Source organism: Ixodes scapularis, unplaced genomic scaffold (assembly GCF_016920785.2).
Source record: "Ixodes scapularis isolate PalLabHiFi unplaced genomic scaffold, ASM1692078v2 PGA_scaffold5__190_contigs__length_132052651, whole genome shotgun sequence".
NCBI lineage: Eukaryota > Metazoa > Arthropoda > Arachnida > Ixodida > Ixodidae > Ixodes > Ixodes scapularis.
The window spans coordinates 97,590,321-97,615,639 of NW_024609880.1; the positions used below are offsets into that span (position 1 = coordinate 97,590,321).

Genomic DNA, 25,319 nt, shown 5'->3' on the forward strand with positions numbered 1-25,319 from the left:
GATTGTTTGAGTTTTCTATCTTTTGTGCTGCGAGCCAAGCCAAGCAATGAATACTTCGCTTTACGAAGGGGTAAAGATCCCGTGAAGGGTTGTAGGCTGGGCCGTTTCATAACGTTGGGGAGGTAGAAGCAGACTAGTTTGGTACTCATTACTAGTAATCAAATTATACTTGTAACCAAATACTTTCTGAAGTAATTTTGTAATCATTTGATTACTCTTATTAGTAAGTAATAACTAGAGTAATTTGATTACTTTTGGAAGTACTAAAATTGCTTTTAACCACTACTATTTTCCATCCCCTTTCTAATGATGCCCCCTGTTGCTACAAGTTTCCTACCAATAAATTCTCGAACCAAGTCTCGGACAGGAAGATGGCTTACCAAAATTAGTGGATTAAGAAGGTAAGCGGTCTGTAATTCGGTGGTTCCAATTAAATATTGGGCAGTACGAAAGACCCGTGTTCAAGCCATTGGAAAAATCTGTCACTTTGAAAATCTGAAGTAATCGGAGAACTAAAAGCCTTTAAAGTAACAACCAATTACTTTTCTCCTTGGTGATCGAGTAATCTAATTGGATAGTTTTTCACTGAGTGTAACTGTAATCAATTGCTTTTTTAGAGTAACCGTGCAAGACTGGGTAGACGTGGGATTAAAGGGCAGCTCGGTTCAATTCTTCATTAATTAACAGGTTTCTGTTAGCTCCAGTTGTAAACACTGATGACAGCTTTAACTGCACTTTCAAATTTTCGGTCTCTGCCCATCGGTGAAATCTCTCTTGCTGAGATTCGCTGAGCACCATGACCAGTGGCATCACTAGGGTCAGCGGCACCCAAGGCGGTGACCCGACACAAACCCCCGCCCTTTCGGGGGTTTGGGCATCTGGGGATATTACGGTACTTGTTTACCCCTGCCCTCTTGAATTATTCAATGCGGGACAATACTTGTTTTGCCTTCGCCTCTCAAACTTGGCCCTCATAACACAGTCAGAATTCAGGACAATACCCTGTTTTACTTCCAAGTACGTTTCAAGTGTAATTGTACACCCGCCGGCAATATGAAGGTGAACGCCAGACCGTTGACCGCTCCGTGCTATCAGCGCGATGGCGCGGCTGCCATGACACCTCGCTTTCTTATCGCGATATGAAGGTGAATGCTGGACCGTCGACCGCTTCGTGCTATTAGCGCCATGACGTGGCTGCCACGGCAGCCGCGGCATGGCGCTGATAGCACGGAGCGGTCAACAGCCCGGCGTTCACCCTCATATCGCACACGACTGTACATAACTTGTATTTGTACAAGTTCCGACATAATCGCACATCAATGAGTACCTTACCCTGAATTCGTGCTACTATACAGCGTGCAAGTTTGTCAGCTGAATTCATACTACTATACAGCGTGCAAGTTTTTCAGCTCTTTGCGCACCTCGTGTGTTTGTTTACCTGCCAAGTGCTTCCACGTGTTTTTATTCCCCCCCCCCCCTCCCCCCACCCCCCGACCTCAACCAATGACGGCATGAGCTTGGCTGCCTTGTCATTGCACATTCCCCGCATTCTTTCTGTTCCCCTTTGATTGGCGTGCCCCCCCCCCCCCCCCCCCCCCTTACTCCTTTTTGCGTCTCAATGCACCAGACACAATTTGGAATACTTCTGTGTTCTATATGTACAATTAACTTGTGCTTCATGTAACAAAAATACAAAATACTAAATTCGCAAACAAAAAATTTGCAGCACTTTTTATGGTTATGGTTCTATGATACTTCCAGCAAAGCCTGTCCATCACAAAAATGCATAGCACCACAGAAAAAAGGGACATAGTGAAATCTTCATCTGTGTTTCATTATTTTTGTACTGTTGTGCGAATGTTTGGCGCGCTATTCGATATTCGCTTCGAGATGAACTGTAACATTCATATTTTTCCAAGCGTCGATCGCGGGCCCCGTGGGTGCTGCTTCTCCGCAGTGCAGCGGTGCTTGGCAAGAAGCACACTCAACAGGGCTAGCCCGCTGCGGTCAACACTTCAAAAGGTACAAATATTGCAGACGCATGTTTAGGAGGAAATCTCCTTTCCAGAGCCTCTGTCTTTTGTTAGTAGTACCTTGTATCGGCGAGCCATATTCGCTTGTCGTAACGTCTTGCTTTATTGCAAATGTCTTATTACTACCGTGATTTATCATCTTAACACATGTTCTTTTCTCTTGTACACAGTCAGATCCCCAGATTAAGGCCCTTTCTATCATAGTCCCACAAAAAACTACTTGCATTTAAAAAAAAGAAGGAAAAAAAGCGGAATGGTACATAGTATGTAAGTGAAAGGCTAAGAGAAACTATTGAGGCAAAAGCCTTATATGTCCCATTACGGGAAAAGGCGTCAGCGTTGTGCCCGAAAAGCATGCGCCGCTCAAAATCAAAGCAGATGCGCCTCAGAAATAAAACAAAAAAAAAGAACAGCAACGCAGATGCTTCATCGTGGAAGCCGTGAAGCCGGCGGGAGCACTGCACCTGCGCAGTGGGGAATGTGATGTCCTCGCTGAAGCACCGCATGTAAAAGGAAGATGTGACGCGTTGCCTCCGGTGCGTCGGACTTCATGCTCGTTGTGCGCTTCGTGCGATGGACTGCAAGGTGATCACATCTATACCTACGGCAGCACACTGAATACAATACCGGCAGAAACAACTTTAGTACATGTAGAAACGTTACTCGAAAACATTTCAACCGCGGGACTATAATGCTTTCACATTTCTACACGTAAGCAGTCTTAAGTGTCTTCGGCGTGTTTTTAATTAATCAATTTGCAAATACTCGGCCAAATTCACTATTCGCTTTAAACTCAAAATCCACTTTTTGCACATGCCTAAATTTTAGTCATGTGCAATGCTATTGTGTCATATAGAAATCTTGGGTATTTTTGTCCCAAGCTGGAGGTTGCATACCTCGAAATCCCCCATGAGGAGGCTGAGTAAGCCTCTAAACATGGAGTCCCTGTTCAGGGCTTGGTTGGGCGTCCTTCTTTTTTAATTATTCCACCCAACCAAACGGATCTCTCTTAAATATTCACGTTCAAGACTCGCAGGAGATACACTTGCACCATTTCGGGGTATGTTTTACTTAATTACATGTTGAAACGAGCTCTATTAAAAATTTAGAATACAAATACATTTAAACTATCAACATAAAAAGAAGCATGCATTTCGAAGTCCACAACTTTCTTTTCATGAACCAATGCCGAGCGGTAGTGTGTGCACCGACACCCTAGTAGTAAAAAATTTTTATTCAAGTGGTCGAGCCTTTAAAGTCGCACTCAATCGTATGGAAATAAAACTTGGTAGAAAGGGGCAGCTCTTGGAAGTAGAAAGGATAAAATTGTCTTGAACTGTGAACAGTAGCGTGTTGCAAAACCTGAAAGCACTTTTTGAAAAATATTTTTAATTGATCTACTTTCACCACTCTGATCGCAAACAAAAGGAAACCTCAGGCTTTACAGATCTTGGCAATCATTTATTCTGTATCACTTGTTGCTGACAAGGAAACACATACTACTACCATAGAATACCGTGCATCCGCCCATTCCGCACTAAGCGCCCATATCCAAATTTCTAAAATCTGTGAAAATATGCACAGTTCATTTATATGTAAAACTGATGACCGGACAAGCGCCCATCCTTCATTTTTTCGCGATTATCTCTAAATTTTGAGTGGGCGCTTGTTTGGTATTTTACGGTACTACTATATCCAAATGTTTAACCAAAAAACTTTAAATAAAATCCTTTAAAAAAAATTTTTTTTCTTCAAAAAATGCACACATGTGCTTTTCACAAATGTCCGAGGTACCTAGGGGGAAAACTATTCCTCGACTAAAAAGCATGAGCACTCACTGTATACTCAAATCGTACATACGCCTAACATCTTTTGTCTCCCAGGAGCCCATTTTAACAACTCGAAGCATTTTTCATCCCTAGTGTCCAAATATATTTGGATAGATCCACTCCTTATTTCTTAAACAGTTTATTGGTGTTGAAACTAACGTAAACAATGTGCCACTTTGTCAGTGTTGAACTGAACAGCCAGTACCAATCTTAGCTGGTGGATGACGAGTATTGCTGTGATCACTTCAGCCGCATGCAAGTGAGGCTGCAGGACTGATATGTCCACATTACCTTAAAGGGATACTACAACGAAATTTCGGCGCTCATTTTTTGGTCTATATGTGTTCAAAAGAGCAGTATCACATGGAACATACCAATGTCTTGTTAAAAAAGTCTCGAAAAGGAATTTTAAAACGAATGAAACGATTAGCAAAGAGCACCTGGTGGATGTCGCTGTCGCCTCGTTTGTAATGCTCGTCTAGAAACCTTGACAGCTAGTGACGGAGGTTGTCTCGTCTCCGGCCACGACGAGAGAAGGAGGGAAGGAGGAACTCCCCTCTTCCCGAGAATCCCTTTTGTGTGTCGCAGAAGTCGCTATTATCCCCCTAGAAGATTATAGAAGATTAACCCGTCACTCAAAATTCGTACAAAAGCAGCCGCTTCGGTGGCTGGAACGACTAGGCCATCCTCTCGACGTCAGCCTCGCCGTAGCTTTGCTCGTCTTGAGACGACCTACGTCACGATTGCGTTAGATGTCACGTGCTCTAAGCTGGGCCTTCTCCGAGCGCTTGCCAGAGTGGGCCGTTTATAACGAAAAATACAGCCACCAGGATCAAAATACAAATGTGCGATTGTCATTTACGGATATTGTGGATCATATTCAACTTATTTTTGAACACGACGGGAATATTTCAAATTTCGTTGAAGTATCCCTTTAAGGGGGACGAGGATAAACTAGACTCAAAGTGGCGATCTGTACTGTCGCTTCCTTCCGCTCCAAGCTTAGAGAAATAACAAGCTTTAATAACCTTCCACCTGCTGCCCCAGTCTGACTGTATTTACGATGCGGCATTCTGGCAGCTGCCTGTTTCTTTGAAGCAACTACTATCACCCCTGAGCATACCTCGGCAAACCTCACTCATGAGGGCCCTCACTCACCCTCATCTTCACAGGTGAGGTGAGGGTGAGTGAGTTTCTGAACCAGGAAAATTCATGAGTGTGAGGGTGAGTGAGGGCGGTGAGGGGTATGAGGGCCATGAGTGCGTGAGGGGCGTGAGGACGGTGAGTGGTGTGAGGGCCATGAGTGCGTGAGGGGTGTGAGGGCGGTGAGTGCGTGAGGGGTGTAGGGCCATGAGTGCGTGAGGGCAGTAAGGACGGTGAGTGCATGAGGGGTGTGAGGGCCATGAGTGCGTAAGGGCGGTGAGTGCGTGGCCCCCTTCAGACGGAGCATCTTTCTCAGCAATTTCGGTGTTGATGGCGGGTTGTTCTCTAGCTTTCCTTAGATCGACACGAATTGCTGAGATCGGGTCCGGTTCGAAATAAGCAAGCAACTCGGAGCAATTCGAACACGCTTGAAGCGGCTGCATCCAATCGGGGATGCAAAATTTTCACGTGATACCTCATGCCGGAGATGACGACACCGAAAGACTTGGTTCTGGTTTGAAATCAATCGTTTTTGAAAATAAACTGTTTCAGAAAGGTGCATTAGTATTCTTAACGAGATTTACATGCATAAAAACACGTTTATAACGCGTAATTCTGTCTAAATAGTGCAAGAAAAATAAAATTTTATGATGATGGCAAATTGCAGCAATTGGTTGCTGCGTGTGATCGTGGGTGGCCCGTGTTGCTGGTGTTGCGACGTCAAGTTTCTGGGCAAAATTGCCCCATCTGAAGCTGGCCTGAGTGGCGTGAGGGCCATCAGTGCGTGAGGGGTGTGAGGGCCGCGAGGGCGGTGAGTGCGTGAGGGCGGTGAGTGGCGTGAGGGCCATGAGTGTGCGAGGGCAGTGAGGGCGGTGAGTGGCGTGAGGGCCATGAGTGGGTGAGGGCGGTGAGTGGCGTGAGGGCCGTGAGGTTCAGTGAAGGTGAGTGAAGGGCTGAAGGTGAGTGCGACTGTGAGGGTGAGTGAGGGGCTGACGGTGAGTGCAGCTGTGAGGGTGAGGGAGAGTGAGGGGCTTAGGTGAGTGTGGTTGTGAGGGTGAGTGAGGGCGACCTAAAATGCCGACCTCTGCCCCTGAGTACACGTGACAGAGTTGAACATCAGTAACATGCAGAAGGCTGCAGATCTATGCTAGCAGTATGGTGGTTCCACCATAGTAAAGTCTAACCCTTTGGTTTTTACTCACAAAATGTGTTCAAAACATGCACTGCAAGAAATGAGCGAGAAGGCACATAGTAAGGGCATGCAGAGTGTGACTGGGACACCAGTGATAAGCAGTAGCCATGACTTGGAAAATATTACCATGACACAGATGGCAAGCATTATGGAATGTATTTTTCATGTCTGCATTTGAAATAAGCCAAATCTAAACTCTTAAGTGGGGCATGTACGAAACTGCGTATAGATGAACAAATGAACAGATGGATGTGTAAACTTATACAAAGGACTGTGCTACTGGTAAATGTGTTATATCACAGAACTATTAGAGTCCAACCGACTTGACTGAAGACAAGCATTTGAAATAAACTTTTGGCTTTACCAGTACCTTCATCCTAGAGGAAGTTTGAAGCTTTCGACTTCAGTAACATAAATGTCAGATAAACTATGATAAACTTGTGACCTAAAAACACCTTGTGGTGTTGTTAAAGGAAACATATTTTATATTCAAAGATATGTGTTTCAGCTCTTTCTACTCCGTCAGTACGAAGCTTATTTCATTGTAAGCTTTTTTTGCAGCAACAATTCCCAATTTCACTATAACAAATTTACCACTGAATCTGTCAAAGAGACAAGGGTCCTCCATCGGGACATCAGTTTGTGCGATCCATACTTATGCACATTACACAAAAATCTTAGAATGACATCACTTGTGACAAACTAGTGCTGCTAAAACAAAGGCAATCACAGAAAGACCACCAAATTTTGAGCAATTGAATGCAAGTCAAATTCGTTGTATGAATGTTGATAAAATAGGGTGTGCCATGAAACGTGGTCACTACATGTCATCTCTGCTACAGAGAGGCAATTTGGCCAAAGTAGTATGACTCCTAACCGGAGATCTCTCTTGATTCACGAGGTTTCAATTATCATGAATACATGCTGGTACAATGCCTGTCTATGTCAAAACCAGCAGGAGTGAGATTTCAACTCATTAATGTCCTCAATCTGTAGTGCACACTTTCACTCCACATGCTAGTACTGAGCTGTGGTATACTAACAATCCTTAATCCAACACTTCCCAAAACATTGAGTACAAGATGAACGGAACCAACTGTTCCAGGAACATGTCTTCATTTGTGCTTTGTACAGAACATGTCTAGCAGACGGAAACCAGAACACCTAACGAAGCGTCGCTTGTAACAGGAAAGTTTGAGTCTAAACTCGTCGTGCTGTGCCACCCAGCTTTGACGACGAAATCTTTCTGCTCTCGACGCCCGTGCACGCTGCACCATTGCGAAGACTATCCATAATACTGCGTCATTGCACGCCACAAAAGTCGGTCGGGCTAAATCTCTACCGTGCCCTCCGCCTCCCATCACTTTCACACACAGACAGGATCACACGAGCGTTGTGTCGCAAAACAAGCAGAGGGGGTCGTCGTCCGTCCAAACGGGCGTCCGATGAGACAGCAGCCCGCACGGAACGCACCTTCGATTTGGGCTTTCGTCACACACGAGGAGCGAGTGCATGCAGCGGCCCCACTTGTGATGATTCAGGCACTCCCACGAATCCAGGTTCTCCACCAGCACGCCACAGTTGCAGATCGGACAGCTCTCCACACCGCTCTCGCTATGTTCGTCTTCGGCCTTCGTCTCCGACGACGGCAGCGGCTGCAGTGTTGCTGTCGTCGTTTCGGACTGCGGACGCCCCGCTGCTTCGAGGAGGATGCCCAGCCTCTTGTTAGGAGTGCGGTTTGTCAGCGCCATCCAGCTCGCGAAGTGACGGAGAGACCGCACCTGCCGGGCGTCCAGAGATTCTGCATTGCAGTTCTCGACGACGGCCGACACGTGACGCCACAGGACCTCTTCGTTCGTTCTTGACACATCCTACACGGCAGAATGGTTCTCTTGTTTCGTTGCCAAGCTAACAGATTGCTTGTATTTTGAGTTTGCAATAAGAAAACCTGAAACTATCTTTACAAAGTGTGTCAACATATGAAAAAAAAAAGAATGCTTACAAAATTTGACGGCACAAGGTGGAGCATTTAGAATAAAAAAAATGTAAGCTATAACTGACAGTGGTTTGTACTGACTTGTACATCATTCATGCTTCTACCTGAATGGAATGGATTCTGCAAGCCTTAGTACTGGATAGCATTGCAGAGGGCTATGAACTCATAATTTCAACTTTAGAAACACAACAGTGCCACAGACATGAATGCAAGTCAAAGGACACATACACAGCACCTTTCTACATGTGCAATTCTTTTACCTACCATCTTGTTTCTGTACCTATTATCTCTTTCTAAAGACGTAGCATACCAATTAGCTAAAGTTCTCATCATACTGTGTCACATAACTTGTTCCAGTTAGGAAGCAGACTGAACTGAATGAAGCAAGACACTTGACAAAAAAATATATGATTGGGCTTACCGATTCCTCCCCTTTGCTCAGGGACACATTGATTCTTGTAAGAAAGCTGCATAAGAAAATTCTCACTTCATTATGCAGCAAGCGTCAAAGCAGCATGGACAATAGCAGGCTTGCAGGTGCACAAAAAATCATCTGGCTGCCATGGTTTTTCATGCTTGTTTTTACCCTTTTCCTTACTGCATCTTATGTTGTAATTTTCTTTACGCAATAAATATATTGCTATAGTGCCATGTAGGTATATTTTTAATAAAGTAACAAACACAATTGCTCGAAACTGAAAGGACTGGGGAAGAAGGAGAAATGTAGAGGAGGAAAGAGTTGCAAAAGTCACGTGGCTACACCTGAACACATTTTTTTTTCTTCATTTTTCTGTATGTGTGAAGCAGACGAAAAACGTGCGTGTTGCACATTGCACAAAGAATGCAAAAGTCAAGCACCTCGTGCTTGACGTTTGCACATTTTTTAAGCTCTTACTGATTCGGGTTCATAAGGCGAGCAATGTCTTCAGCCAGGAGAAGGGGCGACGACTCAGCGACGTCTTTGTGCGTATCAGCTTGGTGGTCGGGCGTGTCGTACGGAATAAATCCTACCGTAATATCCCGAGTCATCGCCCACCCCCCAATTGCCTGAAATTCGTTAAAAAAGTGGAGTGGGCCATGTCTCGGTGGGTGAGCACACACTTGAAAAAAAGCGAAAAAAACGCCTATTTTTCTTTGCGTATCTAGCGCTGATGCACAAGAGATACATCAAACTCAAAACTCGATTTAGTTTCATTGTTTTATAGAAAAAAATGCTCACGAAAGAATATTTTACTATAGCGAAGTCTGTTGCTTGCATACGCGCTAGAAACACCGCCGATCTGCATATAGCACGAACGTTTGTTCAGTGAAAGAATGTCACCATTATGTTCTCCTAGTTAGTAAAAAAAAAGAAAGAAAAGTCTACAAGAAAATAGAAAAACCGACCAGGCGCAACGAGCGAGTGAGTGAGGGAGCGAGCGGACCAAAGAAGCGACCAAGAGCAATGCTTGAAAAGCGGGAAAGCCGGCGGTCGCGTTGGCAAATACTTTGGCGTCGGGCCAAGTCGGGCGCCTTGTCAATTGCAAGCTCTTGCGCAACTTTCTTGTTTGGTGCGTACATACGTGCGACCGTGCGCGGCGGGCTATCAATGCACGGTTGGGACGTTCTGCAAACGTCTGTGGCTACGTTTACATGGATGCGACAGCAGCGCATCGGATCCAGTTAGCGAATCGGATCCACTACAACCATCAAGTTTACATGGATTCGAATCGACCAGCAGCGGCACCTCGTGTCGAAGGATCACAACGCAAACGTCGTGACCTTCAGATTGTTTCCGAGGTGTCCGGTTTGCCTAGCGGCAGGCGAAGCAAAGCTCCCGTAATCCCTCGCTCGAGCACTCGATTCGATCCGCTAGCGTGTACATGAAGAGTCTCGATTCGGATTGACCATCTCAAACCACCCCGTCCCAGCGGATCGGATCGACTCCGATCCGATCCGATCCGAGTTGTTTACATGTGCCCATTCGATTCGTTAACTGGATCCGATGCGCTGCAGTCGCATCCATGTAAACGTAGCCTGTGTAGGACGTTCCAGTAAAGCTTTATTTACGCTTTGGCTTTGCCTAAAATATTGCACAACCGCGGCCGCGTCATTCGGGTAGGATGAGTGTTCGCGGATCGCAGAGTCCGCGCTGGGGTATTTGAAGGGGTGGGCGATGACTTGGTGTTTTTTCGGAAATCGATATTGGCCCCAAAAATGGGGTGGGCGATGGCTCGGGGATGGGCGATGACTCGGGATATTACGGTAATTGTTTTGATCGGTAAAATATTTCTCTTTCAATGCTAGACAGATTATCCGGTACCGCGAACAACAGTTCTGAAGTAGAGGTCCCACGCCCGTCGTTCGTCCCCTTCGAGGCGAGTCCCGCAATAAGACGACATGTTGAGAATAACACAGAGAATGCACAGAACGTTTCCGGTTCTCTGTGCAACTTTTTTTTTCTTCGATCAACGTGTTTGCAGCTTTTTAAAAGCCGCAAAAAATGGGTATCATATTTTTTCTGTCTTTAATATTGAGTGTAAGCTTTTGATGACCCACAACTTTGATTATATTTGGTGTGTATGTCTAGACCAGGGGTGGCCAAGCTGCGGCTCTTCGCGTGTTAAAGTGCAGCTCGCGGCTCCACCCCCCTTCCACGAGCATTTCCTCAAAAAGAGAAATGGAACGCATTTTAAATCGAGAGACAGGTTGCAGTTTGGTAGTCTTGTACTACTGCTACCTTACGTACAGTCCGACTGCTTTTGACTCGGATAGATTGAAAGTTGCTCGAGTTTAGTTTACTGCACTGGACAAAAGTTTTCCTGCTCCCCCCCCCCTGCGGCTCTTGGAAGTTTCAGGGTTGCGTTTGCGGCTCTTAGGCCAGGTCAGCCTGGCCACCCCTGGTCTAAACCATAGAGAATGGCACGTGACCACGGAGAAGAGAGTGAGCACAACTCAAACCGGCCAGTTCTTGAGGAGCGGTTTTCAGGCAAAAAAGAAAACAAATTTTGAGCCGCTAATTGTGTTCTGGGTAGTCAGGTTCTCATATGTCATGTACAAATAAAAAATTTTGCCGAGCATAAATACCCTGTCAGTATCCCTTTATGCAAGAGTAAAATATGTCGGTAAACCTAATCACATAAAACGGCAGACAGCATCAAAATCAAGAGACAACAGAAAAGGCCTTGAGATAGCAAATATAAAAAAATGAAGTTTTAGAAAATCCTGAGAGATGATTGTCTTGAGTTTCCTGGATTCTGCCACTAAGCAGGTGTAAAACTTGGTGAAAAAAAGTTTATGGGAAAGCACTATGATTTATCTCGTGCAAAAACTAGTACCAAGCCAGACATAACTGTGTTTCTTCATTTAGCATCAGTGTAATAAGAAGGTATGGATAGCATAGGGACTCTGGAAGGCACCTCATATAGTACTGAGCTTTAAAGCACCGCATCAGCTCGCTCGGCCAAGACCGACACTGCCCAGTACTGCATTGTAAGGTGGAGGGAACTCACCTGAAAAGCTTCAGCCCAAAGGACGAGAGCTTTGAGAGGTGCTCCCTGCTTTCTCTAACAAAGTCTTCTAGTGGCTGGGGCAGTGCACTGGTGCTGCTCGCAAAAGAGTGCACCCTGTCCAGGCAGTCCACCAGCAAGCACAACCCCCCCTCCGAGCCCTGCTCAGCTGCCCTGCTCAGCAGCCGCTGGCAAGCCAGCTCCACGGAGACCAGATTGTAGATTGTCAGCTGGGCAAAAAGGAACGATCAGCAAAGTGGCGTCTGCATAACAGCCTGCAGAATGCACGTCACACTTTGGAGAGGGTCGAAGCACCGTTTTCGTATAGAGGTCAGTGGTACTGCGCTGAATCTGTGCATTTCATGTTGACAGTTTTGAGTGGTGCTGCATTAACAACACACAGAAAAAAAATTCCTATTGTATTCTGTGTGAGCATTAGCTGAAAACCATAAGGCTGAAATTATGAAATACAAATCTTCAAAGTCCCTGGTTAGCAAACACAAATGTATTCCAATACTCAAGTAAACAGAGTACAAATCTACTCTATCTGACAAAAAGCTCAAATGCACAATACTGAAAACTTTATCATATCATCCCTGCTCATACATCACGCTTAAGCTCTTACTAGAACAAGCATGACTGACTAGAATAAAAAAAAAGTTTGTTCAGGGTTTAATACAAAAAGTGACTGACGAAACTAGTAAGACCATAAAATGGAAGGTTTTTCTCACAAGTAAATTGCTTGAATGCATTCTAGCACAATAGTTTAGAGTTTACATCAATCAGCAAAACGCTCCCGCTGTTCTCCTTGTCCTCCCATCTGCTTGCTGTTTGTTTACTAGCACACACATTTGCCTCGCACGCCATTTACAAGAAAGTTTCCAGATGAGAGAACCAATTATCACTTTTACTGTTACATTTATGACACGAATGAGGAGCGCACCGAAGCGGTCTCAGCAAAGACAAACAGCCTAAACACACAAAAAAAAATGACGCCACATGTACGCTTAATTTTAGGGAGTACACTAGTTATCACTTTCACAAGAGATCAGATGATAGGTGAACGCATACCAGTATGCTCTTAGGTATGTTTAAATACAGTAACGTCCTGAAAAAACGGCCACTATAAATGAAGAAATAAATGGTAAAAATTGTCTGGGATGCGGCAGCAAAATTTTATAAAAAAAACTAGTGATAAGCATTGGGGGGGGGGGACTAAGCTATCATGAAACGGGAACTGGGAATTTGCTACAAACTCCCCTGCCACGGGTACGGCCGCAGAACGCAGATGCAGCACAATTGCGCTCAACAGTGTGATATACATGCAAGAACCCTCTACAAACTCGTCTGTCACAGGAATCTATATCAAGTGCACAGACTGTGGACATAAGTGCAGAAACTTACTACAAACTCGCATGTATAGATACCGCAGATTGCGGACATAGCAGGTTCGCGTTTCATGGCGTGATAAACACAAGAAAACGCTACAAACTCGCCTTTCTCAGAAACCGAAATTGCATGCGCAAATCGCAGACAAAAAAATAAAAACGCGTTATGAGTTACGAATTTGCATGTCACGGAAATGGATACTGCAGATTGCGGACGCGGCAGGTTCGCGTGTCACGGTGTGAAAAGCACGAGGGTCCACGTCGAACACGCTTGTAGCACATACTGATACCGCAAATCGCGTGGTTGATGTGATTTCCGGCGGATATCGCACGATTGATATCTGGCAGGAATCGGAGGGAGGGAAGCGATGCTTCGAAATTTTTGCTATGAATATTCAGCCCAAAAAATGGGATGGGCAATCTCTCAGGGGCAGGCATTCATACAAAACTTTACAGTATACGAATCTAATGCGTGCGGTATTTCGAAGATACACAGCCATGTTCAATGTCATTCTGTCAAAAAAGAAAGTGAACAACGAACTGATGCTTCATTACTTCCGACAAAGCCACCCAGGCATGTGCCTTTTTCGGAGATCAGACACTTGCACGCTGTTAGCTGAGCTGGGGCACTGATGGCACAAAGCCAAAGTGCGCAAACAAGTGCTTTGAAGGCACTGGTAGGGGAAATGGAAATAAACAGGCAACTTTAATTGTTTGCTTGTTCATGTTCGCCCAAATACGGTACATTTCTGAACAACAATAAAAGCATTTACTTTTCTCCGCGTTCAAAACGGAAGACTTAACCAACTCGCGCGGTTTTCCTTCATGCGGCTGGTGCTTGACAAATCATCAACTTGAGACCATGAAATAAAACAGAACATTGTCTATTTGCCTGGTCCGTAATAAGTCATGGTCATTCTCATTAGATGAAAATAAGCACCTGGTGCCTGTTTTCATCAAACGAGTCGCCTGCTTTGACATTGACATGACCACATCGGAATGGCGGCTCTATAATATTGGTTCAGAATTATTTAAACGAACACAACACGGTAAACCACCGTGATCAGTAAAAAAATACTCCAGAAAACTTAATGATTAAAACAAAAAATTTTTTCGGTCTAGTTTTGGCGCAAAATTTGCACTTCGGAACAGGATGGCACAGCGAAACTGGACTGGTGCCAGGGACGCCGGAAGAGGGGGGGCAGGGGGGGCCAGAGCCCCCCCAAGTATTCTTATGGGGGGGCTCAGCCCCCTTGCCCTCATAAGAATAGTTCGGGGATATAACGCCAGCCAGGCGCTCGTCACGAAGGCATCACGTGCGTCCATGTTAGGTGCAAGCCACGGAGCAGCAAGGCACAGTCTTGTCGCACGTAGAGATTTTAGACAAGAACAATTAATTTCGGGAGCGCGCTTTTTTTTTTTTTAATCCAATGTCCGTCGTTTATCAGCACGGCGGCTACGAGGGTTTAGAGCAAGCTGGACCCGATCTGCCCGTGGCAAGGCCGGGGAGTGGCGCGCGGGGGCCAACTGGGGCTTAGTATGGGGGCCTCTAGAGTCCGGGGATTATAATTTTGTTGGTGTTGCTGTTGTCGTAGCGTGGGGGATACTGCGACGAGACATGTGTGGCGCCAGATTGTCGCCTCGGACCGGACGCTTTCTGTCATATTTGACGAGCTTTGACGGTTGTTTTCGTTTAGGAAGGTCTCAAGATGTCCTTGCCGGCGACTGGTCCGGTCGAGAGCACGTGATGATCTTCAGATTTGAAATTATTGGCTCTTCCTTCGAGAGCGAGGGAAAGTTAGAGTTGTGATGCGAAAAGCGAGAAATGAAATTAGCGGAGTTCGTCTTAGACTCGGAACCGGAGAGGTGGTCGTCCAAGTTGAATGCGTTTAGATAAATGTTGAAGTTTACGAGAAGCAGCGAGTCAGAGCATCATTCAACAACGTGCCCGCCACCAAGCTCCAAGATCATCGGGGCTGATCCTACCCTCCCAACGACATCGGGAGGGTCCAACCCGTCAGAGGCGTATGCAGTCAGCGTCAGTCAGTGTCTCTTCGACTCCAGCATTACATGCAATGTCTGGCCATCCAAAGAAGATCACCAGCATCTTCTTCCTACCAGCCCCAAAGCGTACATGCCTAGGAAGCGGAGATTCTCAAGGTAAGATATTCCGCAGTTCTTCTTAGCTCATCATGAGTTCCGTTTGTGTAAATGCGTCAATTCAATCACGCTGCTTGTTTCCTCGCTTTCCTAATTTGTAGACCATTAATAAAGAAGTGATCTCTGAAAACGTATTATGTACAGTTCCTTCTTGATGATATACAATATTTAGCAATTAGGAGCACTGCGTAAGAAAATTGTTTTCTCATGCAGAAAATAGAAACCGCACAGGACCTAGTGAAAGGAACAAAAACGAAGCCGCTAGGATAGTGTTTTCTCTCAAACGAAACTCAGATCGTTATATTTAAATTATTTTTAGTAAAAAAAAAAAAAATAGTACATCATACAAAAAACGACAAAAAGGAACATGGCTTTAGCCCCCCCACTCACGATATACTTCCGGCGTCCCTGACTGGTGCACAATGGTACAATTGGAGCAGCGCTTTTACCCCTGCACACCCGTAAAGTAAATTAATAGCCGCACTTTAAGAGTTATCCGTTTTTGGTTCAGGAGCTAGACTTGGCAAAGTACTAGCAGGATTCCAACTATCTGTCTACGCGGGAGGGCAGGGCATGGCACACGAAATGTGCCTATCTAATTCCCACAGGTCTGGCCACAATCCACCCCAGAAAATAACATAGGACAAGCCACTTTGAAAGTATATATAGTGGAGCTAGCTCCTTCCATCACTGCACTTTTCATCTTGTTTGTTTATTTCACACTTCAGGCATGTGGTCATCAGTTGACTCACCTGCAATGGCTCCCTGATAACATTGTAGTTGTATGGTGTGGCAATGCTGTAAAAACAACAACAAATTTTGAAGATTGGTGCACAACATGACACCCCATTCCGTCTCTCAGTCGAAACTGCCGTGCGTCATGCCGTATCAAAGTTGCAAGTAACTCACTGGTAGAAGATGGCCATGAAGATGCCGTTTGGGGATATGTTCAGTCCCACGGGCTGCAGCATCCAGGGAAGCTCGATGCTCAACCTCTCATTGGTAAACTGCAACTCTAAAGAAAAAAAAGAAAAAAGAACTTGAAAATTTTTTTTGAAAAAGGTAAAGCAGTTAACATCTACAACTTCACTATCATGACATCATGACAAGATTCATTTGTAGCTTACCTATGCTGACTTATGAAAGCTGTGAGTGAACAAACTGATAGCTTTCAAAGAAAGTTGAGCTGTGCCTCTTTGTATTAGCAGAAACATAAAACGTATGAGACCACAGTTTCAGCTTTCAGCAGTCTAGATGAAATGCACACAAAGTTTAGTGTCGAGGGCCTACGTCGCCAGAGTGCAGACACGAGTAACTCACAAAATAGGTTCCAATTGCAAGAAATTAATGCGTGCTTGCAGTACTATGCTACATTATTCTCAATAAAAGTCAAGTCTTCAGATTCTGCAGAACGGCACAACAATTTCAAACTTCAGAGTTCTAACAATATCCTCACATCAGTAAGGTCCTGTTGCATCCACGACACTATTAGTATGTGACAGTGCCCTGGTGGAAGTAAAGGAGGCCCTTCGTTCGCAGTGGTGCCATCAACTAATATAATAGCCCACTTCAACAACTGTTAACCATAATCCATTTTACTTCAGTTTTCTATTTCTGAAAATGGTGAGCGTTCCAGTGTGAAAAGTAAGTCCTCAGAATCTCAGAAGTTTCGTAGTTGGAGCGCTAGACACTGCAAACTGAGACAGTGGAACTGGCAGAGGGTTCTCCAGATGGCGACTTGCCTTTGTTTACCTTGACTTCCACGATGTGCCCACTCATCGTGCACGCAAGGAGATGCAGCTCCCATTCTGTCGATGGGCACTGGTCAAAGGCTGTGCAAACAGTAAGGTCTTTTAGCATCCAGGCTATGTTTACACCTCTACTCCATGTCACTAGTTGCATGCAGTACAGGCAAAGCCAGCATCAGGTAAGGAAAGAAAGGGCAAGCACTAGGCAGGCTGAAGAGGAGGAGAGGAACCTCCTTTCCTTTCTAACGTCCCTTGTGCTTTCCCTTTCTCCCCTTGCCCTCTACTGCCCTCCCCTCCCGTACCGCTTTCCTCGTGCTCGTGCTTAATTTTCCCTTCACCTGGCGTTGCCTTTGCCCGCACTGCACACAATTAGTGGCACAAAGCAGGGCCGTACCCAAAAAAAAATTTCGGGGGGGGGGGGGGGGGGGGGTTTTGTGGACAACGGCGGCCATTTTGAGTGTCTATTGTCTTATTTTCGCCTACGAATCATGTGCATCGGTGGCATATAATAGAGAGTTGCAGCAAACCGGAGAACCGGTCCCGGTTTGGTATCCGGTAGCCGACCGGCACCACTGCGCGTGCGCAGAGGTGGAGATTAAAATTGGCTGGCTGCAAGTGCACCGACCAGGGCCGTACCCAGAAAAAAATTTCGGGGGGGGGGGGGGGGTCAGAACCCCCTAATTCCCCCCCCTGGTTACGGCCCTAGCACGAAGTATAAGAGAAATGCTGAACAGCTAAGGGCCTCGACAGAGTTCTGGATCATGCAATCTCGGGCCCTCCAAACTAGGAAAGAGGGTGGGATTGGCATGAAATCACAATCAAGTAGATTGTGATCTGAAGTGATTTGAGCGAGGTGCAACTTTACTGAAGATAATCAGAAATTCATGAATACCGTATTTACTCGAGTAATAGCCACGCTGTTTATGAAAAAAACCTGAGGGTTCGCTTTTCCGCAGAGCATGCGGCTTGCCAATCAGCGCGATCGGCAGCATGATTCCAGCGGTTTACAGGACAGAGTTAACGTTATCGCGCGAAGATACCATCTGAAGTGATGTGATTGGCCTAAGCCATCTTGGAGCAGCTTTCGGAGCAGCCAGAACAGTGTTTTGGAGCAGCAAATGTGGCCTTTGGAACGACCAATACAGTGTTTTGGAGCATCAAAAGTGGCTTTTGGAACAGCCAAGACAGTGTTTCGGAACAGCGAAAATGGCTTTTGGAGCAGATATTCTTAGAAAAATAAAAAAATTTGTTTTTAGTGCTGTACATACAAAGGGCACTTTGTGAAGCGTTGTGTTCTGATGTGGCGTGTTGTGAGGGAACTCGCTGCTTGTGTTTTTACTGCTGAGACATCCCACAAGTGTACAGTGCTGTAGGCATTGCCGAGCGATTTTGAAAAACCGCTTGCCACTGTTTGACTGGTTCCCGACGTGCCAGATTTTAGTCAAAAGTAAGCAAATGTAAAACAATGGATTGCAAGCGTCCCAGCTGGTGCTTCTGTCGTGCAATCATATTCGCATGCACGTGAGGCCAACTTCGGCAGGCTTGCAGTTGCGCGTGCTTCGTCGCGCGAGCTGAGACAACGGCTGTTCGATCGAAACCGAAACCATGTCACTCCGCTCCGTCGCCAACTGATCCCCAAAATTGTATGCAAAATACAACTGTCGAGCATACTACAATAAAACGTCCAGCGGCGTGTGCTTGCCAGGCCGGCAAACAAGGTACAAGCTAAACATATGCAAAAAAAGGGGGAAAAAAGTACCTGAGCTATCGATACAAAACATTGCGAGCCAGGGTCGAAAAATTCTTGGAGCGCTTTGTGCAACGACTGAACTCGAGACAAACAAGCGCGCTGTGAGGGTTCAGCATGCAGACATTGCCTTCTTTGCTTTAGCTAACTTTTTTTTATCAACCTTCTTTCGCGGCAGATTTTTCACGTACCGGGGTCCCTCACGAAGGAAAGCTCACCCAAAGAAACCTAGGTAATGAATACTTCGACACAGCAGTCTTTGAGTTAAAGAGGGATTTTTGTAGTAACGTAGGATTCAAACAAGAACAGGAATGTTGCTGAACATGCAGCGGTACTTAGTTTCATTTTAGAGAACACATATCTGCAGCTTCATGGGGACGGCAACACCCAACGTCGCGCGACGACGGTGACTGGAAGGCAGGGACCAAATACAGTTTTCCCACGGTCGTTGCTTTCAGGAGAGAGTGCTTCAGCTCACAAAGTAACTCCCGCCGCGCAAAAACGTGGTTTTGTTTCACAGCATGACGGCAAGGATGCACCTGGCACGTTAGCGTCGGGGCATCCGCACACCCTCCCGTCTATCAAAGGAAAAAAAAAAGGCGCTAGACAAGATTTACGAGACGAGAGCGCGAAACGCGAGACGGCGAGAAAACCATGCAAGACCGGATGGACGATTATTGCAGGGTACTTAGTGTCGGCCTCAATTGCTCAATTGCACATGCTCAATTACGGTACTCAGTTTAGTTTCAATTTTGAAAGGCGACCGAAATTGGTCCTTTGGTGCAGGCTTGGTGCAGATTACCCCTATTTTGGCAAAATGTAGCAGGATGTAGCAGGGTTAGCCCCTTTGCGCAGTTTGGCGCAATTGGCGTAGCAATCACATCACTGCATCTGTGAAGATTGCATTTGTATAAAGAATCGTAATCTCTATCTAGTTATTTGCTATGCTATTTATGCGCAAAACAATGATTGGCTGTATATGTGTTCTGCGGGAAAGCAGACGCAAGGGCCTTGTTCATAAATAGTGCGGCTATTACTCGAGTGAATACGGTACATACAATTGGGCTAAACTGAACTGTTGTTTCGAAATGAGTGCAAGAAACTAGCCCTTGAGGTTGAATAAAACCAGTGTTCTATCTTAAAATCGCTACCTTTTTGAGAGATACACCAGCCTTACCACCAGTTCATCATTTCTGAAATGTGAGGCATGCACATTGTCATCAGCAATGCAAGTACTAGGAATGCCATGATGGCAACTTGCAATAATTACCTACGGTAGTACCAAGTTATGGGGCTTCACTAACGATATCAAATTCAGAAGCAAAATGATTTGTAGAAAAAGTTGCGCTATACATTGAATAGCTTCGGACGAACAAGGTATCTACTGTCCCTCGTTTAATCACTCCAGTGCCCGAAGATGCGAAGGTTTGCACCCCGTGAGTGAACTTGTCAAGTCACCCGTGATGTGAGCCTCGCAAGCCTCCTTGGTGAAGTTGCTCCCCTTCAGGGAGAGGGAGGGCTCTGCCTGATCGTCTTGTGCCACCCTGAAGCAGAGTAGAAAGCATCCCTTGGCCACGCACACCAAGTAGGTATTGTCCGAACAAGCCTGTGGACAGGAGAAGTGAGGGACATTGCATTAGCCGTCTACGACAATGTAGAAGTGTAGTACTTCATTCCATGTACAGCTGTCACTCAAATTATTTCTTGCATTCATGCTTCAAGAAAGCTAAATATGTCGCACGCATGCTACCTTGAAACGGCGACTGGTGTCCGCTGTAGGTGAGAAATTTAGCCATTGTGCAACACGCAGTAGTGATTGTGCAATTGTGCACTGGTGCAGTGCCCATCTGGGTAGAAACTGGCAGGGGCGGGGGTCAAACCCACCCTAGGTCCTGTAGAGCCGGCTCTTGCACCATAAGTTCCAAGCAGCAGAGTGTCAACAAACAGCTACTGATTTTGAATAGTGAGGAACAATACATAAGCGATATGTCTAGTGTCTAGGGCTCCTGGCTCCCAGAGCCACCATCAAATAAATAATTTTAGATTAGCAAAAAAAAAGAAAAAAAAAAGGTTTTACTTAATTTTAACTGATTAATCTGCCGGAGCTTACAGATATCTGTTTCCGTGACATAGAAACTCGTAACTCATTACCACTTTTTTTTTTTTTTTTTTTATGTCCGCGATTTGTGCACACAACTTCGGTTACGTTATACATGAATTTGCAGTGGGTTACCGTGTTTTTCACACCTTGAAATGCAAATCTGCAGCGTTCGCAATCTGAAGTATCTGTTCCCATGACATGCGAGTTTGTAGTGGGTTCCCAAGCTTTCGTCCACGATCTAAGCGCGATATCGGTTCCCGCAACACCCAAATTTGTTGCGGTTTCTGGCATGTTTATCGCACACTGTGAAGCGCGAACATGCTGCATCCACAAAAATCCCGCATACTAATCGCACTTGAACGCAATGCCGTGTCCATGATCTGTCGTATCAGTTCCCATTTCACATATTATGTAGTGGCCACCCCCCCCTCCCCCCGCACTTATCATCAATTTTTTCATTAAATTTTCTGCCATATCCCCAAACATTGCTTACCCCCTGATTGGGTTTTTTTTTCGGAACTTCACGGTAAACTTTGTGACTATCACACTTAGTAGTATAAAAAAATCACCCAAAAATCAAAATCAACACTTCATAGGTCTCAGAGCCAGGAAGCCAACATTCTAAACGTCAACAAGGACAGGAAAAAAAAAAAGACTACCAGTATTCGCGACTCCAGCAAAACGGACGCCACCAAGCGGGAAAACCGGGAACCAGCCGGTCCAGGTCGCTCCGCGCCCCTCCGCGTCTCGGTGGCTTTCGCGGACACGTGTTGTCGGCGCGATGGCGAACCGTGTAATTTCACGAAGGTCCGAAAAATTCTTAAGTTTGCCTGAGTGTTCAATAGTGTGGCGAAGCCTCAGTAGATTGTTTCCTTCCATCACGTGTTTTTGATTTCTTGGATGGGGAGGATTCGCGAAAAAACGTTTTGATTTCTTGGATGGGGAGGATTCGCGAAAAAACGTTTTAATTTCTTGTCTGTCTCAAATCGCATTCAAAGTGACGACTACTTGGTAACTGATAAGGGTTTTCTTTATAAGGATGTAGAACAGTGGGAGGACGACAGACGAGGCATTTTACTGGAGGGAACACCGATGCTGCAGTCAAGTGAATGGGAAAGTATGATAGCTGCTTTTCTTGAGTTTGGTTGTGTTCGATTAACTTCAAGTTTGAGCCACCTACGCCGGTCGGTGCGTTGGCTATTCATCTTGGCTGCTTTTCGCCGAAAAATCCTCTGAACCACTCTGAAGCAGTTGGGCTGATTTCGCAATTACTTGATTCAGGAAAACCTGCTCGCTGCAAATGATGAATGAGGGAAATTATCTGTTTTCAAAAGGTGGGGGACGTGTCTCGCAACGTTAGAAGCTGTCACGGCATTATGATCTATCGCGCCTCCAATATTTATATTATACCCCCGTCGAATTAAGCCAGCAGCAATATACGTCTACATTGCTCAGGTTGACTGACCACAAAAATACTTATTTTTCTGTTCAGGATTCGAAGTCAAGTTCAGTGCCAGAGAGGTTCTGCGTGAATCTCCAATGAAGACTCTCCTCAGTCTGTTCGCATTCGTCTCCGTGCTACGGGCTAGAACCATTTGGTTAAGTTTAACTTAGTATCTCTTTGTCTGTCAAATATATTTCTATTCAGCAGTTCACCTAATTGCTAGTTAACTAAGCTCATATTTCAAACCGAAGAATATACTAATATCGCTTTAGTGGGACATAGTACGTAATATAAAGCATAACCCGCTCGTCAAAATGACTTCTCGATTGCTACTAAAACCTGAATTGAAATACGAGTATCAGCTGCTTTGTGGGGTGCCGGCGGGTTAACATGCTCCTTGGCTCAAGAATCGCTTGCTTAATTTTCGTAATTTTCCTGCAGCTGGTGTTGTTGGCCGAGCATACGACTGAAGCTGTTTCTTAAACGCGGATACGCACAAAAGCTCGATTTCGCGGACAGATAAGTCGCATGGTCGAGGCATGCGAGTTGGCTGAAAATTACTGTCGGTGGGAGAACTCTGCATTCATTGCCGCTTTCCTTAGATGATCAAAACTGATTAGTATATTACCGTCTCTCCAGAGCCCATAGTTTCGGTTTCAAACGAAATCTCCGAAGCGAAAGTTTGACATGAAAAGAACAAAAACACAATTGGAAAACGAAACTATGCTCTGCAAGTTTATGTGCACCGGCTACACTTAACCGCCTCAGTTCAAATACCTATAAAATTGGCATTAAATAAAAGAAAATCTGTTAAATTGAACGCGCCACCTGTTCAAGCGGCCCGGTCGAGCCAACGCGACCTGGACTCAGCCGCCATGTTTGTTTGGTGGTGGCGCCCCCTATAGGTCGCTGGAGTCGCGAATAGGTGAAATGAGCGACAGCAGACATTCTTCAAAACAATATGTTCTGTCCCATCGGTTGCCTCGCATACCTGTTGTACCTTATCCCTTGTACTGCAAAAGATGAGACGAAAAGTGAGAGACGTGAGGGACAGCAGTTTGCCTACCTTGCACAAGGCGTGCTGTGCTGGAATCAGGTCATCCTCCCACAAATTGAGCCAGGCACCGACAACCAATTCGTCACTGCCACAAAGTTTCAGCGGCAACAAATTAATCGTTCCGTCATTCGATCCCAGAACAAGGAACCCTGCAACACAATCGAGAAAGTAGAGCAAGGCTACCGGGACTTTTCAAAGACACCATCGGATACGGTCCGTTTTCGCATACATGCAAAGTGACCGCACGTGTAAACGTGAAGTCATAGGGGCATCAACATAAAAGACTATATTAATTCATTTATCATTCTGGTGCACACGTAAGAACTTTGGGGCGCATGTCTAAGGTAACGCTATCCATCTTTTGTTGTTTTCTTAACGTAAGAGCGAATAGGGGGCTTAAAGAGATACTACAATAAAATTTCGGAGCTTATTTTTTGGTCTATGCGTGTTCAAAGAAGCAGCATCCCATCGGACACACCAATATCTCGCTAAAAAAGACACCAAAAGTAATTTTAAAACACATTAAACGATTTGCAAAGAGCACCTTGGTGGATAATGGTAAAGCCTTGTTTGTAATGCCCGTCTAGGAACCTTGACAGGTAGTGACCATAACTGCTTCGTTTAGAACTACGTGCTTTGAACCTGACTTCAACCCGACAGCACAGGAGAAGAGAGAGGGAGGAAACTCCCTTTTGTGTGTCCCAGCCGTCGCTCTTCTCCCTCTACAAGATTATAGAAGATTAACCCGTCACTCAAAATTTAGACAAAGCAGCTTTGCGGCTAGTTGCGGTGGCCCGATTGTTGCCGTGCTTCGACCGCTTCGGTGGCTGGAATGGCTAGGGCATCCCGACAACGTCAGCCTTGCTGCACCTTTGCTCATCCCGAGACAGACTACATCAGGATTGCACCGGATGTGACGTGCTCTCCGCTGGCAGCTCTCCGAGCGCTTGCCAGGGTGGGCCATTTATAAGGAAAAAAAACAGCCATCAGGCTAAAAATACAAACGTGAAATTGTCATTTACGGATATTGTGGATCATATTCAGCCTATTTCTGAACACGACAAGCATATTTCAAATTTCGTTGAAGTATCCCTTTAATAAGTCTCTAGTTTAGCCTTCAGTCACCACCCCCTTATAAGTATCGAGGGAAAACAAATAGATAAATTACTGAACGAAAAAATAAATAACAACAAATATTTTTAGGTACTTTGCTTACCGTCACTAACATGACAGTGAGTAGGGATGTCGCGAACCACCCTAGGTTCGATTTCGAAAGGTTTCGATATTTGCAAAGCGAACTGAGGTTCGATTTCGAAAAATTTCGATATTTTCGTACCCACCGAGGTTCGATTTCGAAAAATTCGCAACTTTTAACCACAGCGGAGTTTCGAATTCGAAAATTTCGAAGCTTTCACGGTTTCTAAAATTTCGAATTCGAATATTTCAAATATTTTTTTACTTCAGGTTCGATAAATTCGAAGATTTCGAAATTCTTTGTAAAAAAAATTCGAAAACTTCGAACGCTTCGAATTTTTATAGACATGAAGTTCGAACAAATCGAAGATTTCGAATTTCTTTTTGCATGAAGTTCGAAAAGTTCGAAGATTTCGATTCTCTTTTAACGCTAAATTAAAAAAAAAAAAAAAAAAGAAAAACTTTGAAGATTTTGAATTTCTTTCTAATCCAAGTTTTCAAAGTTCGAAGTCCGATTTTCAAGTTTTTCCACGGTTTCAGTTTCAAATAACGTTTTCACGACTCACTGGTTTTCACAAAATCAAGTTTAGAAAAGTTAGGGTGTGATACATGGTGTGATATCTAGATTCTGCGAAGAATATTTGCCAGTGCAGAATTGTCATCGCCAGCCCCGGGGGGGGGGAGGGGGGGGGGGGGGTCTTTAACCTGCGTCACGCAGTAGTGATTGCACGAACACACTGTTTTACGAGACTCATCCAGTTCGAAACGGCCAGGGGCGAGCAGGAGGTTGAGGCTCAGA

The 25,319-nt window shown here is 45.2% G+C and overlaps 1 protein-coding gene across 1 annotated transcript in view; it reads right to left on the reverse strand.

Moving 5' to 3' along the window:
• Positions 1–5,979: 5,979 nt before the first annotated feature.
• Positions 5,980–25,319, reverse strand: part of LOC8035286 (general transcription factor 3C polypeptide 4) — a 32,756-nt gene continuing 13,416 nt past the window's right edge. Inside the window, exons 7-14 of the mRNA XM_029987595.4 lie at positions 23,336–23,475; positions 20,183–20,330; positions 16,972–17,061; positions 16,139–16,244; positions 15,982–16,027; positions 11,685–11,911; positions 8,615–8,660; positions 5,980–8,068 (exon numbers count right to left, since the gene is read on the reverse strand). Coding sequence (XP_029843455.2) covers positions 7,580–8,068; positions 8,615–8,660; positions 11,685–11,911; positions 15,982–16,027; positions 16,139–16,244; positions 16,972–17,061; positions 20,183–20,330; positions 23,336–23,475 — 1,292 coding nt within the window. The 3' untranslated portion in view covers positions 5,980–7,579. The remainder of the gene's footprint in view (positions 8,069–8,614; positions 8,661–11,684; positions 11,912–15,981; positions 16,028–16,138; positions 16,245–16,971; positions 17,062–20,182; positions 20,331–23,335; positions 23,476–25,319) is intronic.